Source organism: Hemicordylus capensis, chromosome 2 (genome assembly GCF_027244095.1).
Source record: "Hemicordylus capensis ecotype Gifberg chromosome 2, rHemCap1.1.pri, whole genome shotgun sequence".
In the NCBI taxonomy this organism is placed as follows: Eukaryota; Metazoa; Chordata; class Lepidosauria; order Squamata; family Cordylidae; genus Hemicordylus; species Hemicordylus capensis.
The window spans coordinates 425865653-425886347 of NC_069658.1; the positions used below are offsets into that span (position 1 = coordinate 425865653).

The following is a 20695-nucleotide window of genomic DNA, read 5'->3' on the forward strand; positions in this document are numbered from 1 at the left end:
TAATAATAGTTATAAATAAATAATTAATTCTCTACCTGATCAGTACGATGGATATATTATTAATTATTAGTTATCATCATTATCAGCAACAGCAGCAGCAGCAGCGACGTGAGAAATACTAATTATTCATATTATGCTATGGCTTGGCAGTACTGCGTGTGTGTGTCCTGTGTATGGGCGTTCTAGCGCTCCCGAGAAGTGTGTAGGGACGCCGCTTCCACTCAGCAGGGGGCGCTTCGAGTCTATCCAGCAGAGGCAAGCTCCCTCCAGCAGGAGGCGCTGTGCGGCGGCTGAAAGGGAGGCGAGAAAGAGAGAGAGAGCGCGCGCGCGGGGGGGGTTCTCCAGGTGATGCGCAGCGCCGGGCAGTCGCCGGCAGAGGGCGCTGCCAGCCGTGGCGGCGCGCAGAGCGAGAGCAGGAGGGAGGGGAGAGGAGACGAGGCGGCGCGGCCCGGGCCGGCGGCTCTGGGAAAATGGCGGTGCGGAAGAAGGACGGCGGCCCCAACGTCAAATACTACGAGGCCTCGGACACCGTTAGTCAGTTCGACAGCGCGCGCGTCTGGCTGGGCAAGAACTACAAAAAGGTACCGGCCCGACTGGCCAGGTCTGGGCCTGCCTCCGCTCCGCCCTCGGCGCTCAAGTCAGGCGGTTGCGGCAGCAGCATAAGCTCCTTTCTGGAAGCCGCAGGGGGGTGGTGGCGGGGGGAGAGAGGGCAGGCGAACGGCGCCCGCTCCTTCCCCCCAGGCTGGCCGGCCGCCCTGCAGCTCCCCGGCTCGCTTCGCCAGCCCGGTGTGTGTGCGCGCGCCTCGTGCATGCCTCCTCGGCCGCTTCCCTTGCGCGCCCACCCCCTGAGCAAGTGGGGCCTGGTGCGGCAAGGGGGCCGAGGCGGCAGGCTGAAAAAAGCATGGCAAGTCTGGGAGGGAGGGAGGGAGGCAGGCGCCGCGCACACATGGGCGCTCTCGGGAGGGATGCCGCGCCTGGGGGTCCCTCCCGAGAGACGGAGGTGGCGCCCCTCTTCCCCGGGCCGCTGCAGCCCACCGGGAAGGGTCTCTTGAAGGCTGCGCCCCCTCGATCCCTTCCACCACCACCACCCCGCCACGGACTCCCATCACCTGGCAGCGACGTCCCAGTTTATGGCCTTTTAGATGGAAGCGAGCCGCTTGCCTGCTCTTTCGGATGGCTTCCAGAAGAACTGGAGCCCAAGTTGACGTCTCTGCTCTCAGCCTTTCTTCTCCCAGACCACCCACATGCAGCTGGTGTCACCTGCTGCTGCCCCGCGCCCCATTGTCCGCCTTGTCCCCGGTCAGCAGCAGTTCTGTTACCCTCGCCTTGTTGTTCTTGGAAACTGCAGGTTCCTGCCAGTTTGGTCACTGAAACTTTCATCCGTTGAGATCACTGACCTCGTGTTCTTTCACATTGCTTATCTCCCTTCTGAAACTACCCACAGTTAACCTCCGCAATTCATTTTCTAGCGCCATACTTTTAACTGTAGCTTTTAGTTTGCAGAAATCCACAAGATGTGAAGCATTTTGCCTTTTGAGAATGGTGTGTGAGAGAGAGAATTCCCCCAGGAGAGGTTTTTGGCCACCCCCTTCATCCCCAATGGGTGTCCTGCTTTGCTTCTATTTATCTCTTCCAATGTAGATTTGTATAAACAGAAATAGGAAATATGTTGTTTGTTGCACTTTAATCTATCCACCTCATTCTTACAATGAGATGTTATTCAGGAAGGGGGGCTCTTCCTGAAATGACACATAATCACATAAATGATATTGGATAGAGACAAAACAGTCACCTGAGGAGTAGGGAGGGGGGCGCTCCTAAGGTGACTGTTTTGTCTCTATCCAGTATCATTTACATGATAGATTCCCTATAGCTTCCAGTTTTCCAATCCAGCCCTACAATGAGCCAGAGGCCCAGGAACTGAAATAAAAAATTTCTTGATGGCATTTCTCCTTTAGAGTTTTCTTTTCCTAGATCTAGAAGGAGCTGTAGAATATGTGAATAGATAACTTTTGTGTATGGAAGATGCGACATAGGCAGTCGTTTCAGATGAAAGCACATGGAATAAGTCCTGGTGGTTTTCCCATCTTGGGGTCTCTGCTGCTTGACTGGCTGCATCCTTTCTGCAAGCAGCATGGCTCTTGGTTCCCAGGCTCTTACCTTTGACCTTGTGTGTGAGAGAGTAAGGTTGAGTCAGCAGATCAGCCCTCTGTGCTTGGAGTGACAGCTTGTGACCTGCTGTTCACCACTTCCCTGCATGTTTGACTCTCTCCTACCCCTAGCTGTTTGCAGCTAAACCTCAAGAGTAGCACTACTAACAGCCTCTGTATCCAGCTCCAGAATATTAATAATAAGGAAGCAAAATGAAGTTGATTTGGTGGGGAGGGGATGATTTAGGCATAGCTGGAATGTTCTAGCCATGCTCTGGTCAACCCTTCCAACTGAGCAAGGAGGCACTTTTGAAGTGGCGGTTCTTTTATATTTAGTAGGGGAAGAGTGACTATCCCTGTCCATCCACAGTACAGCAGCCCTCCAGGACTGTTGCTGTTGTCTGCCTTATGTTTCTTTTTAGACTGTGGGCCCTTTTAGGATAGGGAACCATCTTATTGAGTTATATTTTTCTATCTAAACTGCTTTTGGGAACTTTTGTTGAAAAGTGGTGTATACATATTCATAGTAGTTATTGATTGCTGTATAAGATATTATGCAGTTCAGCCCAATCCTATACATGTTACTCAAAAGTAAGCCCCACTGTGTTTAATGAGGCTTACTCTCAGGAGAGGGTTCCTAGGATTGCAGCCTTGGTAGTTACTTGTTGCAAGTCGAGGAGGTGGTCTGTGACACCCATTTGCAGAGCTGCCATTTAAGAAAGGTGAGATAAGAGCCATTCTCCTCTTATCCACCACCACTATGTTTTGGACCTCATTTGATTAGTGAACTTCTGAGGAGTGCTTATATTTCTGGTGAACTTGGGGCCATACTGCACATCCCAAGAAGCTCATCATTAATAGACGGGCAGTCACTAGCAACTTTCTCAGTAAAAATCATCCTACCTGTACCCCCATGGTAATTTGCTGCAAAGAGCTGCATTGGGGGAGGGGCAAGATTTTCAGCAGCAAAATGTTACAAAGGGAAAGTGTTCACCCCTCCTCATTGTGCACCATGGTCCTGAGCTGCATCATTCTCCCACAGCTGCTTTTCTAAGAAAAAGGAATTCCCCCAGACCCAGTTCACTTTCTGTTTTAATCCTATCTGTGATGGACACACGTCATATATAGTTTGGCTGTCACTACTAGTTATACATGAACACAGTGGGACTTACTTCTCAGTAAACATGCTTTTTTTTTTTTTACAATTTCACTTGGAGTATGTCCAAGGGCAGACTTCTTGTGAGAATTTTCCTTTTCACATATCTGAAGTGATGTATCTGTCCTTTGCTGGTGAAGAGACAAAAATATTCTCCTTTCCCACCCATTCCCTCAGCTAGTGTGCAGAGGATGCATGCTGGAAAGGGGAGGACAGTGGATTATGACGGTGATGTTGATGAAAAGGTTCAAACTAGTGTTAATTATACTAGTTACATCATTGGCCCTGATGTTTTTGTGTTTTTTTTAAATTTGCTGTAAATAGTGCATATTGGAGGTCATGGTCTAGATAAAGATGTAGAAGGGCTTTAACCCTGCCTCTCCCACCATGGTCCTAAATCTAGATAGGGCCCCTGCTAGTTCTATTTACTGGGGGGTGGGGAGAACCATGACAGGGCCAGTGATGTCATTAGTTGCATCTAATTTGGCCATAAGGGTCAAACCACACATTCATGGGGATGCCTACTAAAGAAGTGTGCTTCTAACCAGAAGCACATTTTTTGGTAAAAAAACCAACAACAATGGGGGAGGGTCCTGATTGGAACCACTGTGCACAGTGACGAAGAGACTATCTCTTCCCCTCATGCCCTTTACCTGCACTGAGAATCATTCGTCCAAGCAGCAATATGCACCTAAAGTGGCTCTTTAAATAAATAATGGTAATTTGAGGGAATGGCTGTTTTGGGAGCAAATAGCTGATTTGCAGGGGATTTGGGGTGGGGAAATGGTGTATGGGGAAGAATTAACATCTCTGCATACCATAGTCCCAACTCTTCCCCCCATCTGTTTCTTTTTCTTTTTTAGAAGAAGAGGTGCTTTCAGTTAGAAGTATGCCTTTTTTGCATGAGCTCCTGCAGATGTGTGGTTTGACCCTAAGAAGGAGCAGAATCTGAATGTGGCAGAACCACAGGATTACACCTTGTGAATTGCCACAATTTCCCTTTCTCTCCAAGCCATCTGAGTCCATGGAAACTTTATCTGTAGTAATTTATAACTGGATAACTATCTGCCCCTTAAATCTTGAGAGGAAGTTCTGAGCCCTGAGACTTTAAATAACCTCTTATTTTGGAAACACAACCTTTGAGTTTTCAAATGTTGAGGAAGTGACCCTGTGAACTAGGTCAGATCCGTGACAGTTTTATCATAGGAGACATGGAACAGTGATGTAGTGCTTCTTTATTTTTATTTATTTTTTACCCCCAAAGAGTGTTACAGAATATTGCAAGTCGAGGTTTCGGAGTATTGATGACAGTCTCATTTGTGGGCCACTCGAACTGACATAAAATTAGTTTCTAAGAAGTCTGTCGTGCTCTGGAGCTGGGAGTCTCATTGCCCACTTCTTAAGATGGTTACTGAGACAATGGAAACTGATGATATATTTGTGTAGGAGCTAAATTGCCTCAAGTATAAACAAATGCACTGGAAAGAAACAGAAATTCTTTTTGTATCAGTTCATTTTCTTCTAGAAAATCTATTTGCATGTTTCTACTTTGATTGGAACCAGTTTTGTGCATCACCTGTAGTTCTCTTAGGAACTTTAAATGTCATAATATATCTAATAGACTAAATGCTAAAAAGAAAGATGTTAATTTTGTGTGGGGAGTTTGATCTCTCTAGCTGTGTTGTTCTTTCCTACCAAGAAAAGCATCCGCTTTCATTAATAGTCTTCAGTGAGCTCTGGAATCCATTTTTAATCCTAACCTGTAATATGAGATCAGTGTTTAATTTTTTGTTGTATATGTTTTCTCCGTCTCACTCTCTTTCTTCTACTCCCTATAAGTTTTCCTTCTTTCTCAGGGGGTAGGGGGAAGGTAATGATGGTACTATTAGTGTAACCCACCTTAGGTCAGTTCATGACCCAGCTGTGGGCCATGACCCAGACCCACTAGCTGAAGGAGGAATACTGTCTACCTTGCAGATGCAAATCACATATGGGTTTGGGTTTGGTTTGAAAGAGCCTCAAGGTAGGATTCATCTGAAGTCTCCATCTTTCTTCCCATAGTACATCCAAGCAGAGCCACCCACCAATAAGTCATTGTCCAGCCTAGTGGTGCAGCTGCTACAGTTCCAAGAAGAAGTGTTTGGGAAGCACGTCAGCAATGCACCACTCACCAAACTGCCGGTGAGTGCCTCGACCTTCTTGATCTCTGTATGGCAGAGGAAGCAACCCATCTTCAGGAGAGCAGACCTTTTAAAGAGCTGGCTTGTACTGTTAGACAGAACCGTGGTCCATCTCAGTACTGTCAGTCTTGAGTGGCAGTGGCTAGATTTTCTTTTTGGCAGAGGTCCGTCTTACTTTTCTGCCTAAGAACAGAGCTGCACCTTATGCAGAATGAGGTGCTAGGCTGACCTATTATAATTCCAAACTATATTGCTTTGTTGTTTAGATGAGGAGTAATTCTTAGTACTCCTCACATAAAAAGCTTCCTGCATATAGTAAACTGACATGTAGGGGAGAGAGCTGTGCTAAACCAGTCTTGATGTGCTAGTTTACTACATGTGGAGAGCTTTCTGTATTGTGGCAGCATTAAAAATATGACCCTTGACCTGAGGTGGCACTGTACAAGCATATAATACCTCAGCCTACCACCTCACATTCTGTGTTAAATGTATGGAACAGCTGCAGTAGGAGATGATGAAGATTGCACATGTAAAGCATGTGCTTTATTGGGACCAGGTTTTTCTGCAGCCACATGGTGACTGCTTACAAATGCACTCACACATTTTGATACTTGGGGGATTTCTCAGAACATACCCTTGTGGAGAGGGGAAGGACCATAATCACCATTAATTACTGTGTTCCCGGAGAACATAATTGTGTCAGTTTTTGATCCAGGTGGACACACAGAAATTGCTTCGTTGTGCTATTGACAGTCCCTTTAAGACCTTGCTAGCTTAGCAGTCTATTTATTTATTTATTTATTTGATTTCTATACTGCCCTTCCAAAAGTGGCTCAGGGTGGTCATGAGTGTGGGGAGGCTGGGCGATGCTGAAGTGGGGACACTGCAGTCCCGCACCCATGTGGTTTTAAGCAATCGCTGGAGGGGGGAAAGCGGTGAGGCAGGGAGGGACAGGTAGGAAGAACCTACCCTCTCCATTAAAGTGACCCCCCCTTTGAACTGGCTAGAACGCCAGCTGATCAGACCTGTTCGACGCTCCAGAAAAGGGTCCTTTCTCTGGCTGAGTGAAATGCTCTGAATTAGTTTGCTGTCCAGCTTAACTTCAGGGAGTTCTTGGAGTTTTGTGTTAAGAAGGCAGGCTTCTGAAGTAGGTGGAGCTCATCCAAATCTAAGTGGGTCTCTTTACTTGCTACCTCTTATCTTTTGTAGATAAAATGCTTCCTGGATTTTAAAGCTGGTGGTGCCCTGTGTCATATCCTTGCAGCAGCCTATAAATTCAAGAGTGATCAAGGATGGTAAGCCCCTCTTTACTGTTCTCACCCCATCCTGTGAAAGGAGCTGTCTCTTGCCAACTTAGTGATGTTAATAGGGCAGGATTCTCGGTTTTGTGAATAAACAAGCAAACCCTTGAGTGGTTTAGTGCATGTCATGTGGAGGGTTATTTGAATCTTGGGGTAACAGTATGTATGAGAGGTTAACTAACACAGATTTCTCTGTCTCATTCTTTCTCTTTGTGGGAAGATGGGATTATACAAGAATGGCATGTGTTTGGAACCAGATTTGTATATCTTTTCCTGCTAAGCAATCACCTTGAATTTGACTCTCCTCTCTCTAGTGGATAACAATTTATGATACCTGTGTATTTTGGAAAACAGTGATGGCAGTGAGACAATGTCATTGCACAAGCAGTGTTGAGTGGAGAGGAACCAACTGTTGTTGCTGTGTCTGATATCTGTATGTATGTCCACAACCATTTGGATGCAACCATCCAGAGGCAATGATATGGACAGGAGAACAGCCCTAATTTTGGCCATTAGTTCTTAGAGTGAGCCTACCTCCATGTGTCCATGTGCTAATTACTGCTCTGTGGCCTTATCAGGTCCTCCCGCTTCAGACATTAGGCTCTGTGGTATGCTCTTTCTCTCTTTTCCTGAAGACAAAATTTGTAAAGTAGCTGATGTAGAAGGTGTGAACTGTGACTTTCATGAAAGTCATTCTTTTCTTCCAATAAGGCGGCGTTTCGATTTCCAGAATCCATCACGGATGGACCGCAATGTGGAGATGTTCATGACCATTGAAAAATCTCTAGTGCAGGTGATGTGCTTCCCTTTCTTCACCCCTGTATAGAAACCATTCTGTTCTTCACCCCTGTATAGAAACCATTCCTTCCTTGTTCATTGGCACTATTTGTTCCTTTTCCAGAACAATTGCCTCTCCCGACCTAACATCTATTTGCATCCAGACATTGACCCTAAACTGCAAGCAAAACTGAAAGATATCATCAAACGGCACCAGGTAGGTTACAAGTGCAGAGCAGCTGTCAAATTGTGGTACTGCAAGACTTCACAATGAGGTGTGTTTAGATGAAAATGTCTGAGCTAGTGGTATGCTTGTTTACTTTGAGATTAAGAATAAGATAGCCATGGTTCTTTTTTTTTTTTGCTATCCTATATAATCTGTCTCTTCTCCAAAACAACTGCTTCTAGGGTCAAACGAGATGATACTCAAAGCACATGGTTGGGGCGTGTGATCAGTAAATAGCAGCCAGTTTGGGACTACTGTGGTGCATGTATGGCATTAGCTTTCGGCATCCACTGTGGTCCCCATTTGAATTCCACCTCCCACTCCGTGAGACTGCTGTTTGATCTGGAAGGCATCCACTGGCCTCAGTGGGAGCTTATTTTCCAAGGCAAGTAGCAGCTACAGGAACTCCCGATCCAGATCAGGTCCTATGGTGGTGCAGAGGGTTAAACTCCCTCATACCACAGTCCCATTCTATTTGTTGTTTACTGGATTTAAAACATGTATGCTAGCCTGAAATATGTGTTTAAAATAATGTCTAGTTTAATCCTGGGACTAAATGCCCCATTTTCAAGCAGGTTTTTTTTAGCAATTTGTCCACAAAGGTATGACTCTATTTTGTTCACCAAGTTGCTTTTCAAAATACAGTTACAGTATTAACATTTAGGTGGCCCTTGTTATCTGTGGACCCCGTATCCACGGTTTCATGTATCTGCGATTGGGTCTTAAAGACCCAGTTTCATTATCTGTGGGTAGAAATATAGGCAAAATTTGCCTATCCATGATTTTGAGTGGCTGAAAATGACACAGAAATAACTTCCGATGTCATTTCTGGCTGCCATTTTCCAGCAGAGAGCCATTTTGTGACTCTAAAAAAAAATGTTGGCAAATATTCCGCTGTTTTTGTGGTTTTTGGGTGGCATTGCCAGAGACCTGGAGAATAAGGTGCTTTCCTTTTCTTCTTTTATTTCCCCCCTCCCTGGCTTTTTTGGCCCTTTTTTTGGTTAGGAACCTAACTCCTGAATTCCCATTGACTCAAGGTTTCGTTATTCGCAGTTTCTGTATTTGTGCCTATTGGCGAGAATGGAACCCCCCCCAAATAATGAGGGCCACCTGTAAATAAGCCTTTCCCATAGAACGGCACATGATCATCTAGTAATCCCCTTCTGCCCATAAATCTTTGTATGAATGGTAGCCCCTAGGGAACACACCAGCAGCTTAGGGTTTATGCTCTTGCAGCTCCCCTTTGTAACTTTTCACATGTGTGCAAGCATGCACAGCCACACCCCCTATGTGTGACATCCTAACAAGGGGGTTTGGCCCCCAGTCTCAAGAGGGCGCACTGCCCGTTCATTGCTCAGGGGGGTTGAGGGATTCAGTGGCTGTTATAACTTCCCTGGTTCTCTTGACAGTGGGTGGGGTTGAGGAAGAGGGATTTAAACTGAGTAAACACCTTTCTGGGTAGCTTGCATCCAGTAACCCCCTCCTGGAATCCAGATGTCCGGTGGTCTGGTCTTTATTATGGCCCTTTTGATCTCTTTCTCAGGGAACGGTTACTGAAGATAAGAATAATGCTTCTCACATCGTCTTTCCTGTTCCTGGTAGCCTGGAGGAAGGTGAGACTTCAGTCTGTATCAGTGGTGGAATTTTGGCCTTAATCTGAATCTTGATGGGTGGTCCGAAAGGTTGCTAGTTGATGATGCATGCTAGATTCTGTCATCCTGGAATGGGGTTAGACATGTTGGTGAGCAATCGGCAGAATAAAGTGCTGCTCACCAATAAGTTTTGCAAGCATTTCTTGCAGTAGTTCTATCAGGAAATATATGACACAAATGACTGGAGTAAAGGATATGGCATTTGAAATCAGAATAGTGTGATGGAGCTTGTTATCAAGTGAGAGGGGTTGAATTGGGGTGGAGAAGGAAAGTGGGATATTACTTATACATCTGTTGGAAATAACAATATAAATTTACTCATAATTTTTACTCAAAGATGTTCACCCAATACCTTTGCATATCTATAGTGCTGTAGCAGTTATTTTTCTTTGTATATGTTTGCAACCACCCCATGAGTTGTACAAATTTTGTACAAGAAGATATGGATCCTCGTGATGGCTTGGCATCATTCTCAACACTGGGCTCTGCGTCTGTGCAGTAGCCACCATGGAAGGATTTGTTAGCTCCTTGAGGAGCCTGAAGCCCCACCCTTCGCACGCGAAGCATGCTTGGTGTCCTTTGGCAGCAAGGTGCCTCTTTCCTCAGTGCCTTTCCATCTGCTGTAGTGTGCACTTCCTTCGGGATCCATTCCGCAGCCTCAGTTTCTGGAATATAGAAAACAGTGTTTTTTCATGTTGGTTTTATTGGTTTTTTGACTTTCGGCATGTTTCTGGACTGTGCTTTTCCTTAACATTTGGATTTGATATATCTGTGGTTTCTGGGGGTTTTTTGGAGCTTGGTCTGTGTCTTGACTACTCTTTTGCCTCACGTTTTGGCTTTGGCTTTCTCTGTGTTTTTTCTCGGCCTGACCTCAGACTTCCCTTGACTTTCGTTTAGTCTCCATTGGACTGTTTACCTCAGGTCTCATGGACTCAAGGAAAATGTTTAAGTGTTGCACCTCAAGTCGCAGCACTTTGCTGTTGTCCAACTGCCACGAGCTTTGTTTGCTGTGTTTAGGAGATGACCATATTGTTAGATCTTGCAAGATCTGTCTGTCCTTCTCCAAACAAGAAAAAGCCAACAACTTCAATTGAGGACTTCGCTTTACGAACCTGCCCTTTATGAACCCTCCGGTTCCTATGACATCGACTACCTCTATATTGAAACCGGTGTCGACATTGAAGCCACCTTCAGACTCCTCAGCATCACTCTTCAAAAAAACCTAAGGATGTCCTGAAGGGGTTGCACCATTGACAGAAGAAGAGAAAGCATAGGGACTCCAAATCCTCTTCGACACCAAAGCATCATAAAACATCTTTGATGCCTTCAGCTACCGTCTCTAAACCACTGCCGATGTCATTGATTCCATTGACTTTACCACCTGTGAAGAAGCTAAAGCCTTTTTCCATGTCTATGTCCTCAATACTGTCATCTGTTGAGCACCGTTCTGCTTCACAGACTCAACTGCCGCCATGTGTAATGTCTTCCTCTCTACCTTCAACACAGACACCACATATGGTGCAAGTTGTTCACTCATCATCATCTTCACCTGAACTAGTCATTGAACCAATGGATATTCCACCTTCGACACTGAGTGATCTCTGCTTTCCGGAATCAGCATTGACACTGGCACAGACTGCATCTCATCAGTCACTCATTTCTACTGTCCACTCATCACCAAGACTGAGGACTTCGGCATCAGTATATTCTCGTTTTCAACCTTCAGTGACATTGACTCCCCCAGCCTTCAGGATTGCCTTTCCCTCAACATCAGATGACATCCAAATTCTGGACTTTGAGGCCATGCTGGAGTCCCCTCTGATGTCATTGTGGTTGACATTCAAGGGATTCTCCTTGCATGAACATCCAGATGCCTCAAGTACCGAAAATACCATCAGCTTCTCCAGCTAGAGTGACCCCAGCCACTTCTTCAGCATGCATCCTTTCATCATGGAAAGAGCAGCTAAGTTTTTCCTTGCTCTCTCTGTCACCTTACTGTCACTGTCTTGACTACTGGAGCTCTTCAGGTGTTCTAGATCATGGTTACATGTGACGGATGGGTCATTTCAGAGACCCAATGCTGGTTCACTCTCCGTATATGTACGACTATGAAGAATTTTGCTTATGAAAACTTAACAAGCTTAAAGCTTCCTTGGTTCCTCAGGGTCAACCTTCGGACTCTACTAAGTGTCCAGCTGACACCACCACCCCCCATATCACAGCCTCCAACTACACCAGCTCTTCCTCCTCCTCTACCTCCTCAGGGCCCAATCCACCCTGAGTGGCCTGCTAAGCCCTTGTCTCCTCCTGCTACTCCAGCCTTGTCTGATAAGTTTGTTCCTGATGTTGACTTCCACCACAGATTCAGATATTGAGTCCAATGTGTCAGAGACTCTGTCAGGCACATCTCCGGATGACTATGTACCTAATAACCCTCCGGATTCTCTATCAGAAGAGGCAAAATCTTATCTGATCCATGTATCAGAAATGGCTAAGACACCTGGTCTGGAGCTAAAATCTCCAGCAAAGACTGTGAGTAATCCAGGCTATGAATTCATGGCCTCAACAACTATCTCCATTCCTGCAGCCCTAACCATGCTGCCCATTCTTGTTAATTCTGATAAAACAGTCTGGGAGGCGCCATAGTGTGCATCCTCAACTTCTCGTAGGCTTGAGAACCTTTATCGCATGCAGCAGGAACATTGTCATTTTTTATTTAAGCAATCTTTGCCCAATTCTTTAGTAGTGGACTGCGCCCTATCTTTTAAATCGGGAAAGCATCATTTGACTCCAGTAGATAAGGAGGACCAAAAACATGAAACAGTGGGGAGAAAAGTTTACTCTTCTTCTTCCCTCTGCATGAAAAGTCTTGAACTACAAGGCCTGTATGGCCAAATTCCATTGTTTCATTTGGGAGGGATTCAAAGAGGATATGTAGGATGCCCTGCTGCTTTACAGGCCTGTTTCAAAGAACTCCTTGCAAAGTCTGCAGATGTGACCTGTCAGTCATTCAGCACAGTGAAGCATTTGACTGAAACTGATTCCCGCACTATGGCCACTGCTGTCTCCCTTCACAGGCATGCTTGGCTGAGGTCATCTTCACTACAACAAGACATGTGGGACAAGATCGAGGACTTGCCCTTTGATGGGGAAGGACTCTTTGGCAAAGAGTCAGATGACGTTATGGAGTGGATGAAAAAGTCTAAATTCACCGCCCATAGCTTTACATCCTCTACTTCAGCCACTCAATCCTACAGTCAAAGGTTTTGCAGGCCTGACAGGCCCAGGTCATTGTTCCCGCACTCTGAGAGGAGGGATTTCAGGCGTTCCTACCCTCAAGCACAAAGGAGACCTTTCACTCAATGAGGGAAACAGCAACAAAAAAGTAGAACACAGAAGGCCTCAAAGCAAGCCGTTGTGCCCACTCTTTCAACCATCTGGCTCACCCCCTACTTAGCAGCCTGACGTCACCTCCAAAGCCTGGGTGCTGAATATAGTTTCCACCAGCTATGCCTTAGAGTTCTTGACTCCACCTCTCTTTATGGAAATTCACCCTTGCCATCAGAAATATCTATGCTTTACAGTAGGGGACCAAGTTTTCCAGTATACTTCTCTTCCTTTCGGTCTGTCAACTGCACCTCGAGTATTCACAAAATGCATGGGTGCCATAGTTGCCTGCCTGAGGACTCAGGGAATCTCCATCTTCCCATATCTAGACAACTGGGTCATCATGTCTAACAACTGGGATGTCTTGCAGGCCCATGTTGCAGAGGTCCCCTTTCTTCTGGAAACACTTGGCATCCAGGTCAACAGCAAAACACTTGGCATCCAGGTCAACAGCTTTTAAAAGAGCCCTTAAACCTTTAAAAGAGCCCTTAAGACACATTTTTTAGCCTGGTTTTTAGTAATTGTTGAATGTTTTAAACTGTTTTAAATTGTCGTTCAAATTGTTAAATTGTTTTAAAGTGAGTTTAATAGCTGTTTTTGTTTTGTTTTTGTTTATGTGAATCGTCTAGAGCCTTTAGAGTCAGGCGGTATATACATTAAATGAATAAATAATAATTAATAATAAAGCCAAATCTGACTCCACAACGCTCTGTGCAATACATAGATGCTGTCCTCGATGCCTCCCTCAAGTAAGCATTTGTCCTTCCAGACAAACAGCTAACAATCCAGAACTCAGTTTTCACATTTTGTTCGAATCCATGCCAGACTGCTCAATCGATTCAGCATCTTCTATGCCTCATGCACAGCAACCGTCAGTTATGCAAAACTCAGAATGCGCCACCCGCAGATTGATTGATTGATTGATTGATTAAACTATTTCTGTACTGCCCAAAACTTGCATCTCTGGGCGGTTTACAATTAAAATAATTTAAAACATTAAATCAATTAACAATTAAAATAATTTAAAAGATTAAAAACATTTAATCAAATGTGGCTACTCTCTGTTTTCTGGCCTATTGTGGACAGCCAGGGCTCTGTCTAAACCCCCCATAATCCATGCTGGGCTCTTTCCCGTGGTGAACCCATCCAGAGAACATGAATGTGGCATTCCATTTCCTCTTCCAGCTCCCTCAATATTTCTTACAACGGACGCTTCCCTGATAGGCAAGGATTGTGCAGGCTTTCATACCAGGAGCCTTCCTTCACATCGGTTTCCTTAAGTGGATGGTGGTGGTCTTAGCCATTAAATCTTTTCTTTCTCTTCTTACTGGCAGAACTGTTAAAGTAATGATTGGACAACACAATGTCCATAGCTTACTTGAACCACCAGGGGGGCATGATCTCCTGATCAGATCGTTATGCAACTTAGCTGTCCAAATGTGGGACTGGTGCATATCGCACAACATCCTAGCCAACAGCCTCAGCAGACAAACAAGTGATGCATCTCAGCACAAATGGGAGCTACACGTAGATGCCCTAGCCTTTCTTTTCCAACTGTGGGGGACTCCCCAAGTAGACCTATTCGCTACCAAGGAGAACAAGAAATGCCTGGCCTCAAGAGCTGCGATAGCCAAAGGGTCTCTGGAGGGGGACGCCTTCCATAGATCACTTGGATGGACAAGTCCTTTTAAATCCCCCCACTTCCCATTATTCTCCAGGGTTGTCAGCAGAATATTCCTACAGAAAACAAATTGCATTCTACTCACCCCGTGGTGGCCAAGGCAACTCTGGTTCCCTCCTCCTCCAGCTCTCTTGGGTCTCATCACCACCAGCTTCAACACCGCCCCAAACTCCTTTACCAGAACAATGGCCAAATTTTCCATCACAGCCTGAGAACCTTGAACATGATGGCTTGGAGGCTGACCTTCTAAGCAACATCCTCCTCCATGAATGGAAAGCCTCCACCAGGCGGAACTACCCCTGCAAATGGAAAAGATTTTCGGTTTATGCTCGCTCCAAGGGCTTTGAACCAACAAAAGCTTCAGTGTGTCAAGTACTGCTCTATTTGACCTCTACCAAACAGACAGGTCTGTCAAACTCTTCCATCAAAGTCCATTCTCTGTCTGCCATGCATCCTGGTTGGGAATCTAAATCCGTTTTTTTTCACCCAGAGTGTAAATGTTTTTTGAAGGGCCTACATAACCTTCTCCCCCACACCCCGGTCAAGCAACCCTGAACCTTTTCCCTGGTTTTGTCTACCCTTACTGAAGATCCCTTTGAACCTTTGGCTTTGACCTCCTTAAAGTTACTATCCTTTAAAGTAGCTTTCCTTCTAGCTATTACTAGAGCTTGGAGAGTCATTGAGATTGCTGCACTGAGAATAGATACTCCCTACATGGTGTTCTATACCATTAAAGTGGTCATGAGGACTGACCCATCATTCCTGCCAAAAAAATTGTGTCAGATTTCCACATCAACCAGGACATAATCTTACCCATCTTCTTTTCTAGTCCTGTAACGCTACCTGAGTGCTCTCTGAACGTTAGGAGAGACGTACCCTACTACCTCGCATGTACGGAAGACTTCAGATGTACTTGCAGGCTCGCTGTTGCATTTGAGGGCATTAACAAAGGCAAGCCAGTCTCCTGACAAAGACTGTCAGAGTGGCTAATACAAACTATTCTCTTCTGCTGTGACTAGTAAGGAGTTACTCCACCCTCAAACATCCATGGTCATTCTACTGGAGCAGTGTCAAGTTGCTGCGCGTCTGGGGTTGCCCAGCTGTCCTGCCTACCTGCCTGGCTGTCTTGCCTTCTTTGCTTGCTTCTATTCCCCGCACTTCCTGGCTCTCCCTCAGTGATGGTGCAGCGGCAGCACGCTGGAACCCAGCAAGGGAGAAGACAGCAGGAACACCTGCCCTTTCTCTGTACTGCCGCCTCCTAGCCAGCCCATGCGCTCTTCACGCTCTGGGAAGTGGTCCCGCCTGCTGCTGTTCCTCCTTCTTGCTGGCACCACTGCTAGGAGTTGCAGGGGGAGACGGGGCCCTGAGAGTAGCTCATGGAAAGAACTGTTATATCCCACCATTCTGGCTGGTGGATATAACAACAGCGGTGCGGGGGGATCTAGGAGGTGGCAACATGGAGCGGGAGGGCAGGTGTTCCTGCAGGCTTCTCCCTTGCCAGGCTCTGGTGTGCTGCCGCTGCTGAGGGAGGACCAGGAAGTACGGGGAGCAGGAGCCGGAAGGAAGCCTGCTGATGGAAGAGCATGGCCCTTTTTAGACCTGCCGGCCCCTGGCCCTGGCTTCCTTGCAGACTGTAGCTGCTTCCCACCCCCATTGATCTTAGGCCCTGCTGGATCAGGCCCAAGGCCCATCTGGTCCAGCATCCTGTTTCAGACAGTGGCCCACCAGATGCTGCTGAAAACCTGCAGGCAGGAGTTGAGAGCATTCCCTCCCTCCTGCTGTTACTCCCCTGCAACTGGTATTCAGAGGTATCCTGCCTTTGAGGTTGGAGGTGGCCTTTAGCCCTCCGACTAGTAGCCGTTGATCGACCTCTCCTCCATGAAGTTATCCAAACCCCTCTTAAAGCCATGCAGGTTGTTGGCTGTCACCATATCTTGTGGCAGAGAATTCCACAAGTTGATTATGCGTTGTGTGAAAAAGTACTTCTGTTTATTGGTCCTAAATTTCCTGGCAATCTTCTTCCTCCTTCTGCTGCGTGTGCTGCCTGCAACAGTGGATCTTCTCAGTGTTGAGCCATTCGCCTCTCTTCTCCCTTCCTTTCCACTCCAGTCGGGCAGCCCTCTCTCTCCTGTCCCTGGCTCTGCTCTGGAAGGAATCCCCACACCTGGACCCCGACACTGCCTGTCTCACAGTCTCAAGAGGGAATGCAAGATATATATTGTCTCGAATACAGAGTTGGGCCAATTTGCTGCTGTAGACAAGTGTCTACTTTGCTTATCTCTCAATCCACCCTTACTTGCCACCAAAAGCACTCAGCACCTCAAGGAGCTAACACCTCAGTCAGGAACTAAAGAATCCTTCCATGGTGGCTATTGCGCCACCTACAAGTGTACTGCTTGTGATTTTATTTTTGTGCATTGCCCATGTGTTCTAGAAATAATGGGCAGCATCCAGACTAGTTAGTTCTAGTTAGGGACCATTGAAATAAGTGAGACAAGGTAGTTGTGCTCCCCTTAATTTCAGCGGGACTTAATCATTATTAACTTAATCTTGATCCTGCCTGTGGAGGAACAATGCCTGGACCTCTTGGGTTTCTGTAAATAAGACCCTGTATTGTATCATGTATTAATATTCCCAAACCTCTACTTGTAAATAAGCCCTGATATATGAATTCTGTTATATTATATTCATAAAAACTCTGCAGTATTGTAAATAGGATTTCTGTGCTTGCAAATCCCTGTGCATGGAGGATGGCAGGATCAAAAGTTCATTCTTGGTTTTCTGTAGTTTCACTTTTGGTTTAGCATTTTGATAGTTGGTTTTTGGAAGGAAAGGAGATTTCAAAAAATGGAGGAAATTTTTTGTTCTGATTGGCTGGGCTGAGGAACTGTTGGGCCAGAGAAACTGTATATTGGGAGTGTTTAGAAAGGGAAGCAGCAGTCTGCTAGTCAGAGTCCTGGAAAATAGTGAAGAGACCTGAGATACAGAGGCCTGGAAGATAGAGGTGTATACAAAACCACCTGGCCCTGTTCGGTTTGAGTTCGAACTGAACCCAAACTGGGCCAGTTTGGTTTTGGCTACCTTCCCCCCACCACACACACACCACTTCGGTCCGGGGCGGTTCATTGAACATGACCTGCCCACGCAGGGTTCCACTGCTCAGGCGCGGCAGTCTCCAAAATAGCTGCTGTGCCAGGGAATAGGCCCGGAAAGGGCCGAAGGTGCCCAAACTGGGCAATTTTTACAAAATGGAAGGCCAGCAGGGGGAGGGGGAGCCTCCGCAGACCCCCTGCCACCTTGGGAAAGTCCCCCGGAGGGGGTAAGTAAAAAAGAAGAAGAAAAAATTTCCCTCAAAAAAAATGTTCGCTGAACCCCTGAACTGGGGGTGAGCCGTGTTTGGTCCAGTGTCAAGTTGAACCAGGGGTGGTTCGGCTTGACCCCAAACCTTTGAATTGAACCGGTTTGATATCGAACTGGTTTGGATTTGAACCTGTTTGCACACCCCCACTGGAAGGTGGAGAAGTCAAGAGTCTGCTGGAGTGAGGACTAAGGAGTTCAAGAGAGAGTCTTGGAAGCCAGAGAAGTAAAGTCTGCTGGAGAGAGTCAGAGCTGAAGGTTGAAGAAGACATAGAGTCCTGAAAGTCAGTCTGCTGGAGGGAGAAACCCAACTGAAATCAAAAAGAAGAGCTAGACTGGATTCAGGTCCCCCAAACCTGTACTGTAATCAGAACCACTGAGCAAGCCAGAAGCTGACAAGAAAGCACAGAGGACTCTTGAGTAGGGACCAGTATAGAGTCAGGTCGTAGATGCATTTTTCCAGTTTTTATTTTCCCAACCTGCTCTGTTAATAACTGTTTTGAATTTGGTTTGAGGGTTTATTTTGCTGCAAAAGTAATGTTTTAATTGAACCAATTTTTCTAAAAGTAAATTTTCTTGTTAAAAAAAAAAAATTAGAAGCTTGTTGATTGTCCCACCGGACACCTATAAGCCTTTCCGCACTCCCAAGGGTTTTTGTTTTTGAAGGGCTGTTGCAGTAGACCTTGCCATTAAAAAAAAAAAAAAAATCCACTTGGTGGCTGTGTTAAAAAGGTTAGGAGGAATAGAGCGCTGTTCCTCCACACTGCCCGATAACAATATTGCATAGAACTTCCAGAAAACTGCAGCTCAGTAACAAATACCACACTTAGGCATGCCGCTCTCTGTATGGTTTGTTGAAGCCCAGGTCAGGGGGAATGGGGCTGAGAGGAAGACTATGGGAAATATTTATGTGCTTTGAGAACACTTTCCTTTTGTGAAACTTGTGAGTCTTGCTCTTATCAAAAAAATCTGTTAGAAGAAATGGAGGAACAGGGAAGTCTAAGATTGTACTTCTGTTTCCTACTCCTCAGCATTCAAGTGGGTATTTACTGAATGAAGTTTAGCTCCCAGCTCTTTCACTTGACTGTATGTCTGTGCTTGCTCTCTGCTCTCCATCATCATGAAGTTTAAAAAACTTGCCCCACTTTCCTCTCAGAGATTTAAAGCAGCTTACAATAAATTGTGCAGCTTAGTGCAAATGCTACACAATAAAATAAGGCCTTTCTGGTATAAACTGATACTTTCGTAATGATCCACTTCTTTTCTGTTGCAGAAGAGTGGGTTCGGCCCATCATGAAGAGAGACAAACAAGTCCTTCTGCACTGGGGCTACTACCCTGACAGGTGAGCAGGACCCAGTATTTGTCTGACCTCTCATTATGCTCTCAGTTCTGTTCTCCACAATCTTCTCTACTCAGTTCGTGGATGTAGAACTCCCAGAGACCTCCTTCCTAGGGTTCTTCCTTTAATCTGTGTGGATTTCTACCTTCCCTGAACATATTTTATTTATTTCAGACAGGTGGACCTCACTATATGCGGATTCATTATCCGCAGTTTTGTGTATCCACAGTCTAGTCATTGACACCTGACCTGGGCATACATGGGAAAAAACATGGCCAAAAAGGGATTAATTTTGTGTATCTGCAGTTTGGAAACAACCAGAAATGACCTTGGAGGCCATTTCCTTGGAAGACATTTCCGGGCGCCATTTTGTAAAAGGGAGCCTTTTCGTGAAAAATCATGGGGAAATTGATAACTTGGACTTTGAGGGGGACATTGCTTTATAGCTGGAGACCCACAGAGCATGGTAGGGCACTTTATTTCACTCATTTACACATTTTTTTGGCCATTTCCCTTGCAATTTTTGACCCTCTGGGAACCTAACCCCACCTCCATCCCATATAATTTAATACCTTGGTACTCACAGTTTTGGCATCCATGGTATTAGTGGAGAACCTGTGGATACAGAGGCCCTCCTGCATATCATATATATATATGTCCTCTATTATTGCATTCTTCTAGGCAGTCCTTGTAAATACAAGGTACATTTTTTAGCATCTGAATCTGGTTGAGTCTTAGTAGTCTTTTCCTTTCTCTAATGGTGTCTTACAGATGGCTTAGGACTTGCTTGTTCCATCCTGTGCCCATTTCTTGAGATGGGCTCAGAGTACAGGTGGGTTTTTTGAGATGGGCGCAGAGTACAGGTGGGTTTTGAATTCATCTCCTGAACCACTGCCTGCTTTCTTTCATAGCTATGACACTTGGATTCCAGCCAGTGAAATTGAAGCCCCTGTGGAGGATGCACCCTCAGCAGAGAAACCCCGTAAGGTAAGAGGTCACCTTTATTTGATGATTGAGTTTTAAGCATAGCTTGGGATTGGATTACTTCTGGCAGCTAACTATCATGGAAAAGTTCTGTGTTGCCCCTAAAGTTCTGTGTTGCTCCTCTGAGCCAGAAACATCCTTTGTTCTGCTCCTTGGGAGGATAATTTACTGCGGAGAAGTGCTTCCTCCCTTCTGCTTAGGGTTCCCAGTGATGGATCTCTTTTCTCCCGACATCCAGGTTCATGCGAAGTGGATTCTGGATACAGACACTTTTAATGAGTGGATGAATGAAGAAGATTATGAGGTAAATGATGAGAAGAATCCTGTTTCCCGTCGGAAGAAAATCTCTGCCAAGACTCTCACTGACGAGGTATGTTTCTTTTAGAGAAGCTGTAGGTTGTTTTCCTGCAAGAGACTTGGATATAGTAGTGGGGAGGGGCGGGAGGACAGGAATTGCGTTAGCACAAAGGAGCCCGACCAGTTCCAGTCTCGCCTCCTGGGATG

At 45.8% G+C, this 20695-nt stretch overlaps 1 protein-coding gene across 21 annotated transcripts in view; it reads left to right on the forward strand.

The window, feature by feature from the left end:
* Positions 1-349: 349 nt before the first annotated feature.
* Positions 350-20695, forward strand: part of SMARCC2 (SWI/SNF related, matrix associated, actin dependent regulator of chromatin subfamily c member 2) — a 47846-nt gene continuing 27500 nt past the window's right edge. For 8 of the 21 annotated variants that reach the window (XM_053290982.1, XM_053290987.1, XM_053290991.1 and 5 more), the window contains exons 1-9: positions 351-581; positions 5368-5487; positions 6696-6781; positions 7499-7580; positions 7689-7781; positions 9334-9403; positions 19141-19210; positions 20119-20194; positions 20430-20561. In XM_053290982.1, the coding sequence (XP_053146957.1) occupies positions 471-581; positions 5368-5487; positions 6696-6781; positions 7499-7580; positions 7689-7781; positions 9334-9403; positions 19141-19210; positions 20119-20194; positions 20430-20561 (840 nt within the window). In that variant the 5' untranslated portion in view covers positions 351-470. The other 13 variants (XM_053290983.1, XM_053290993.1, XM_053290994.1 and 10 more) reach the window with 5 other exon arrangements.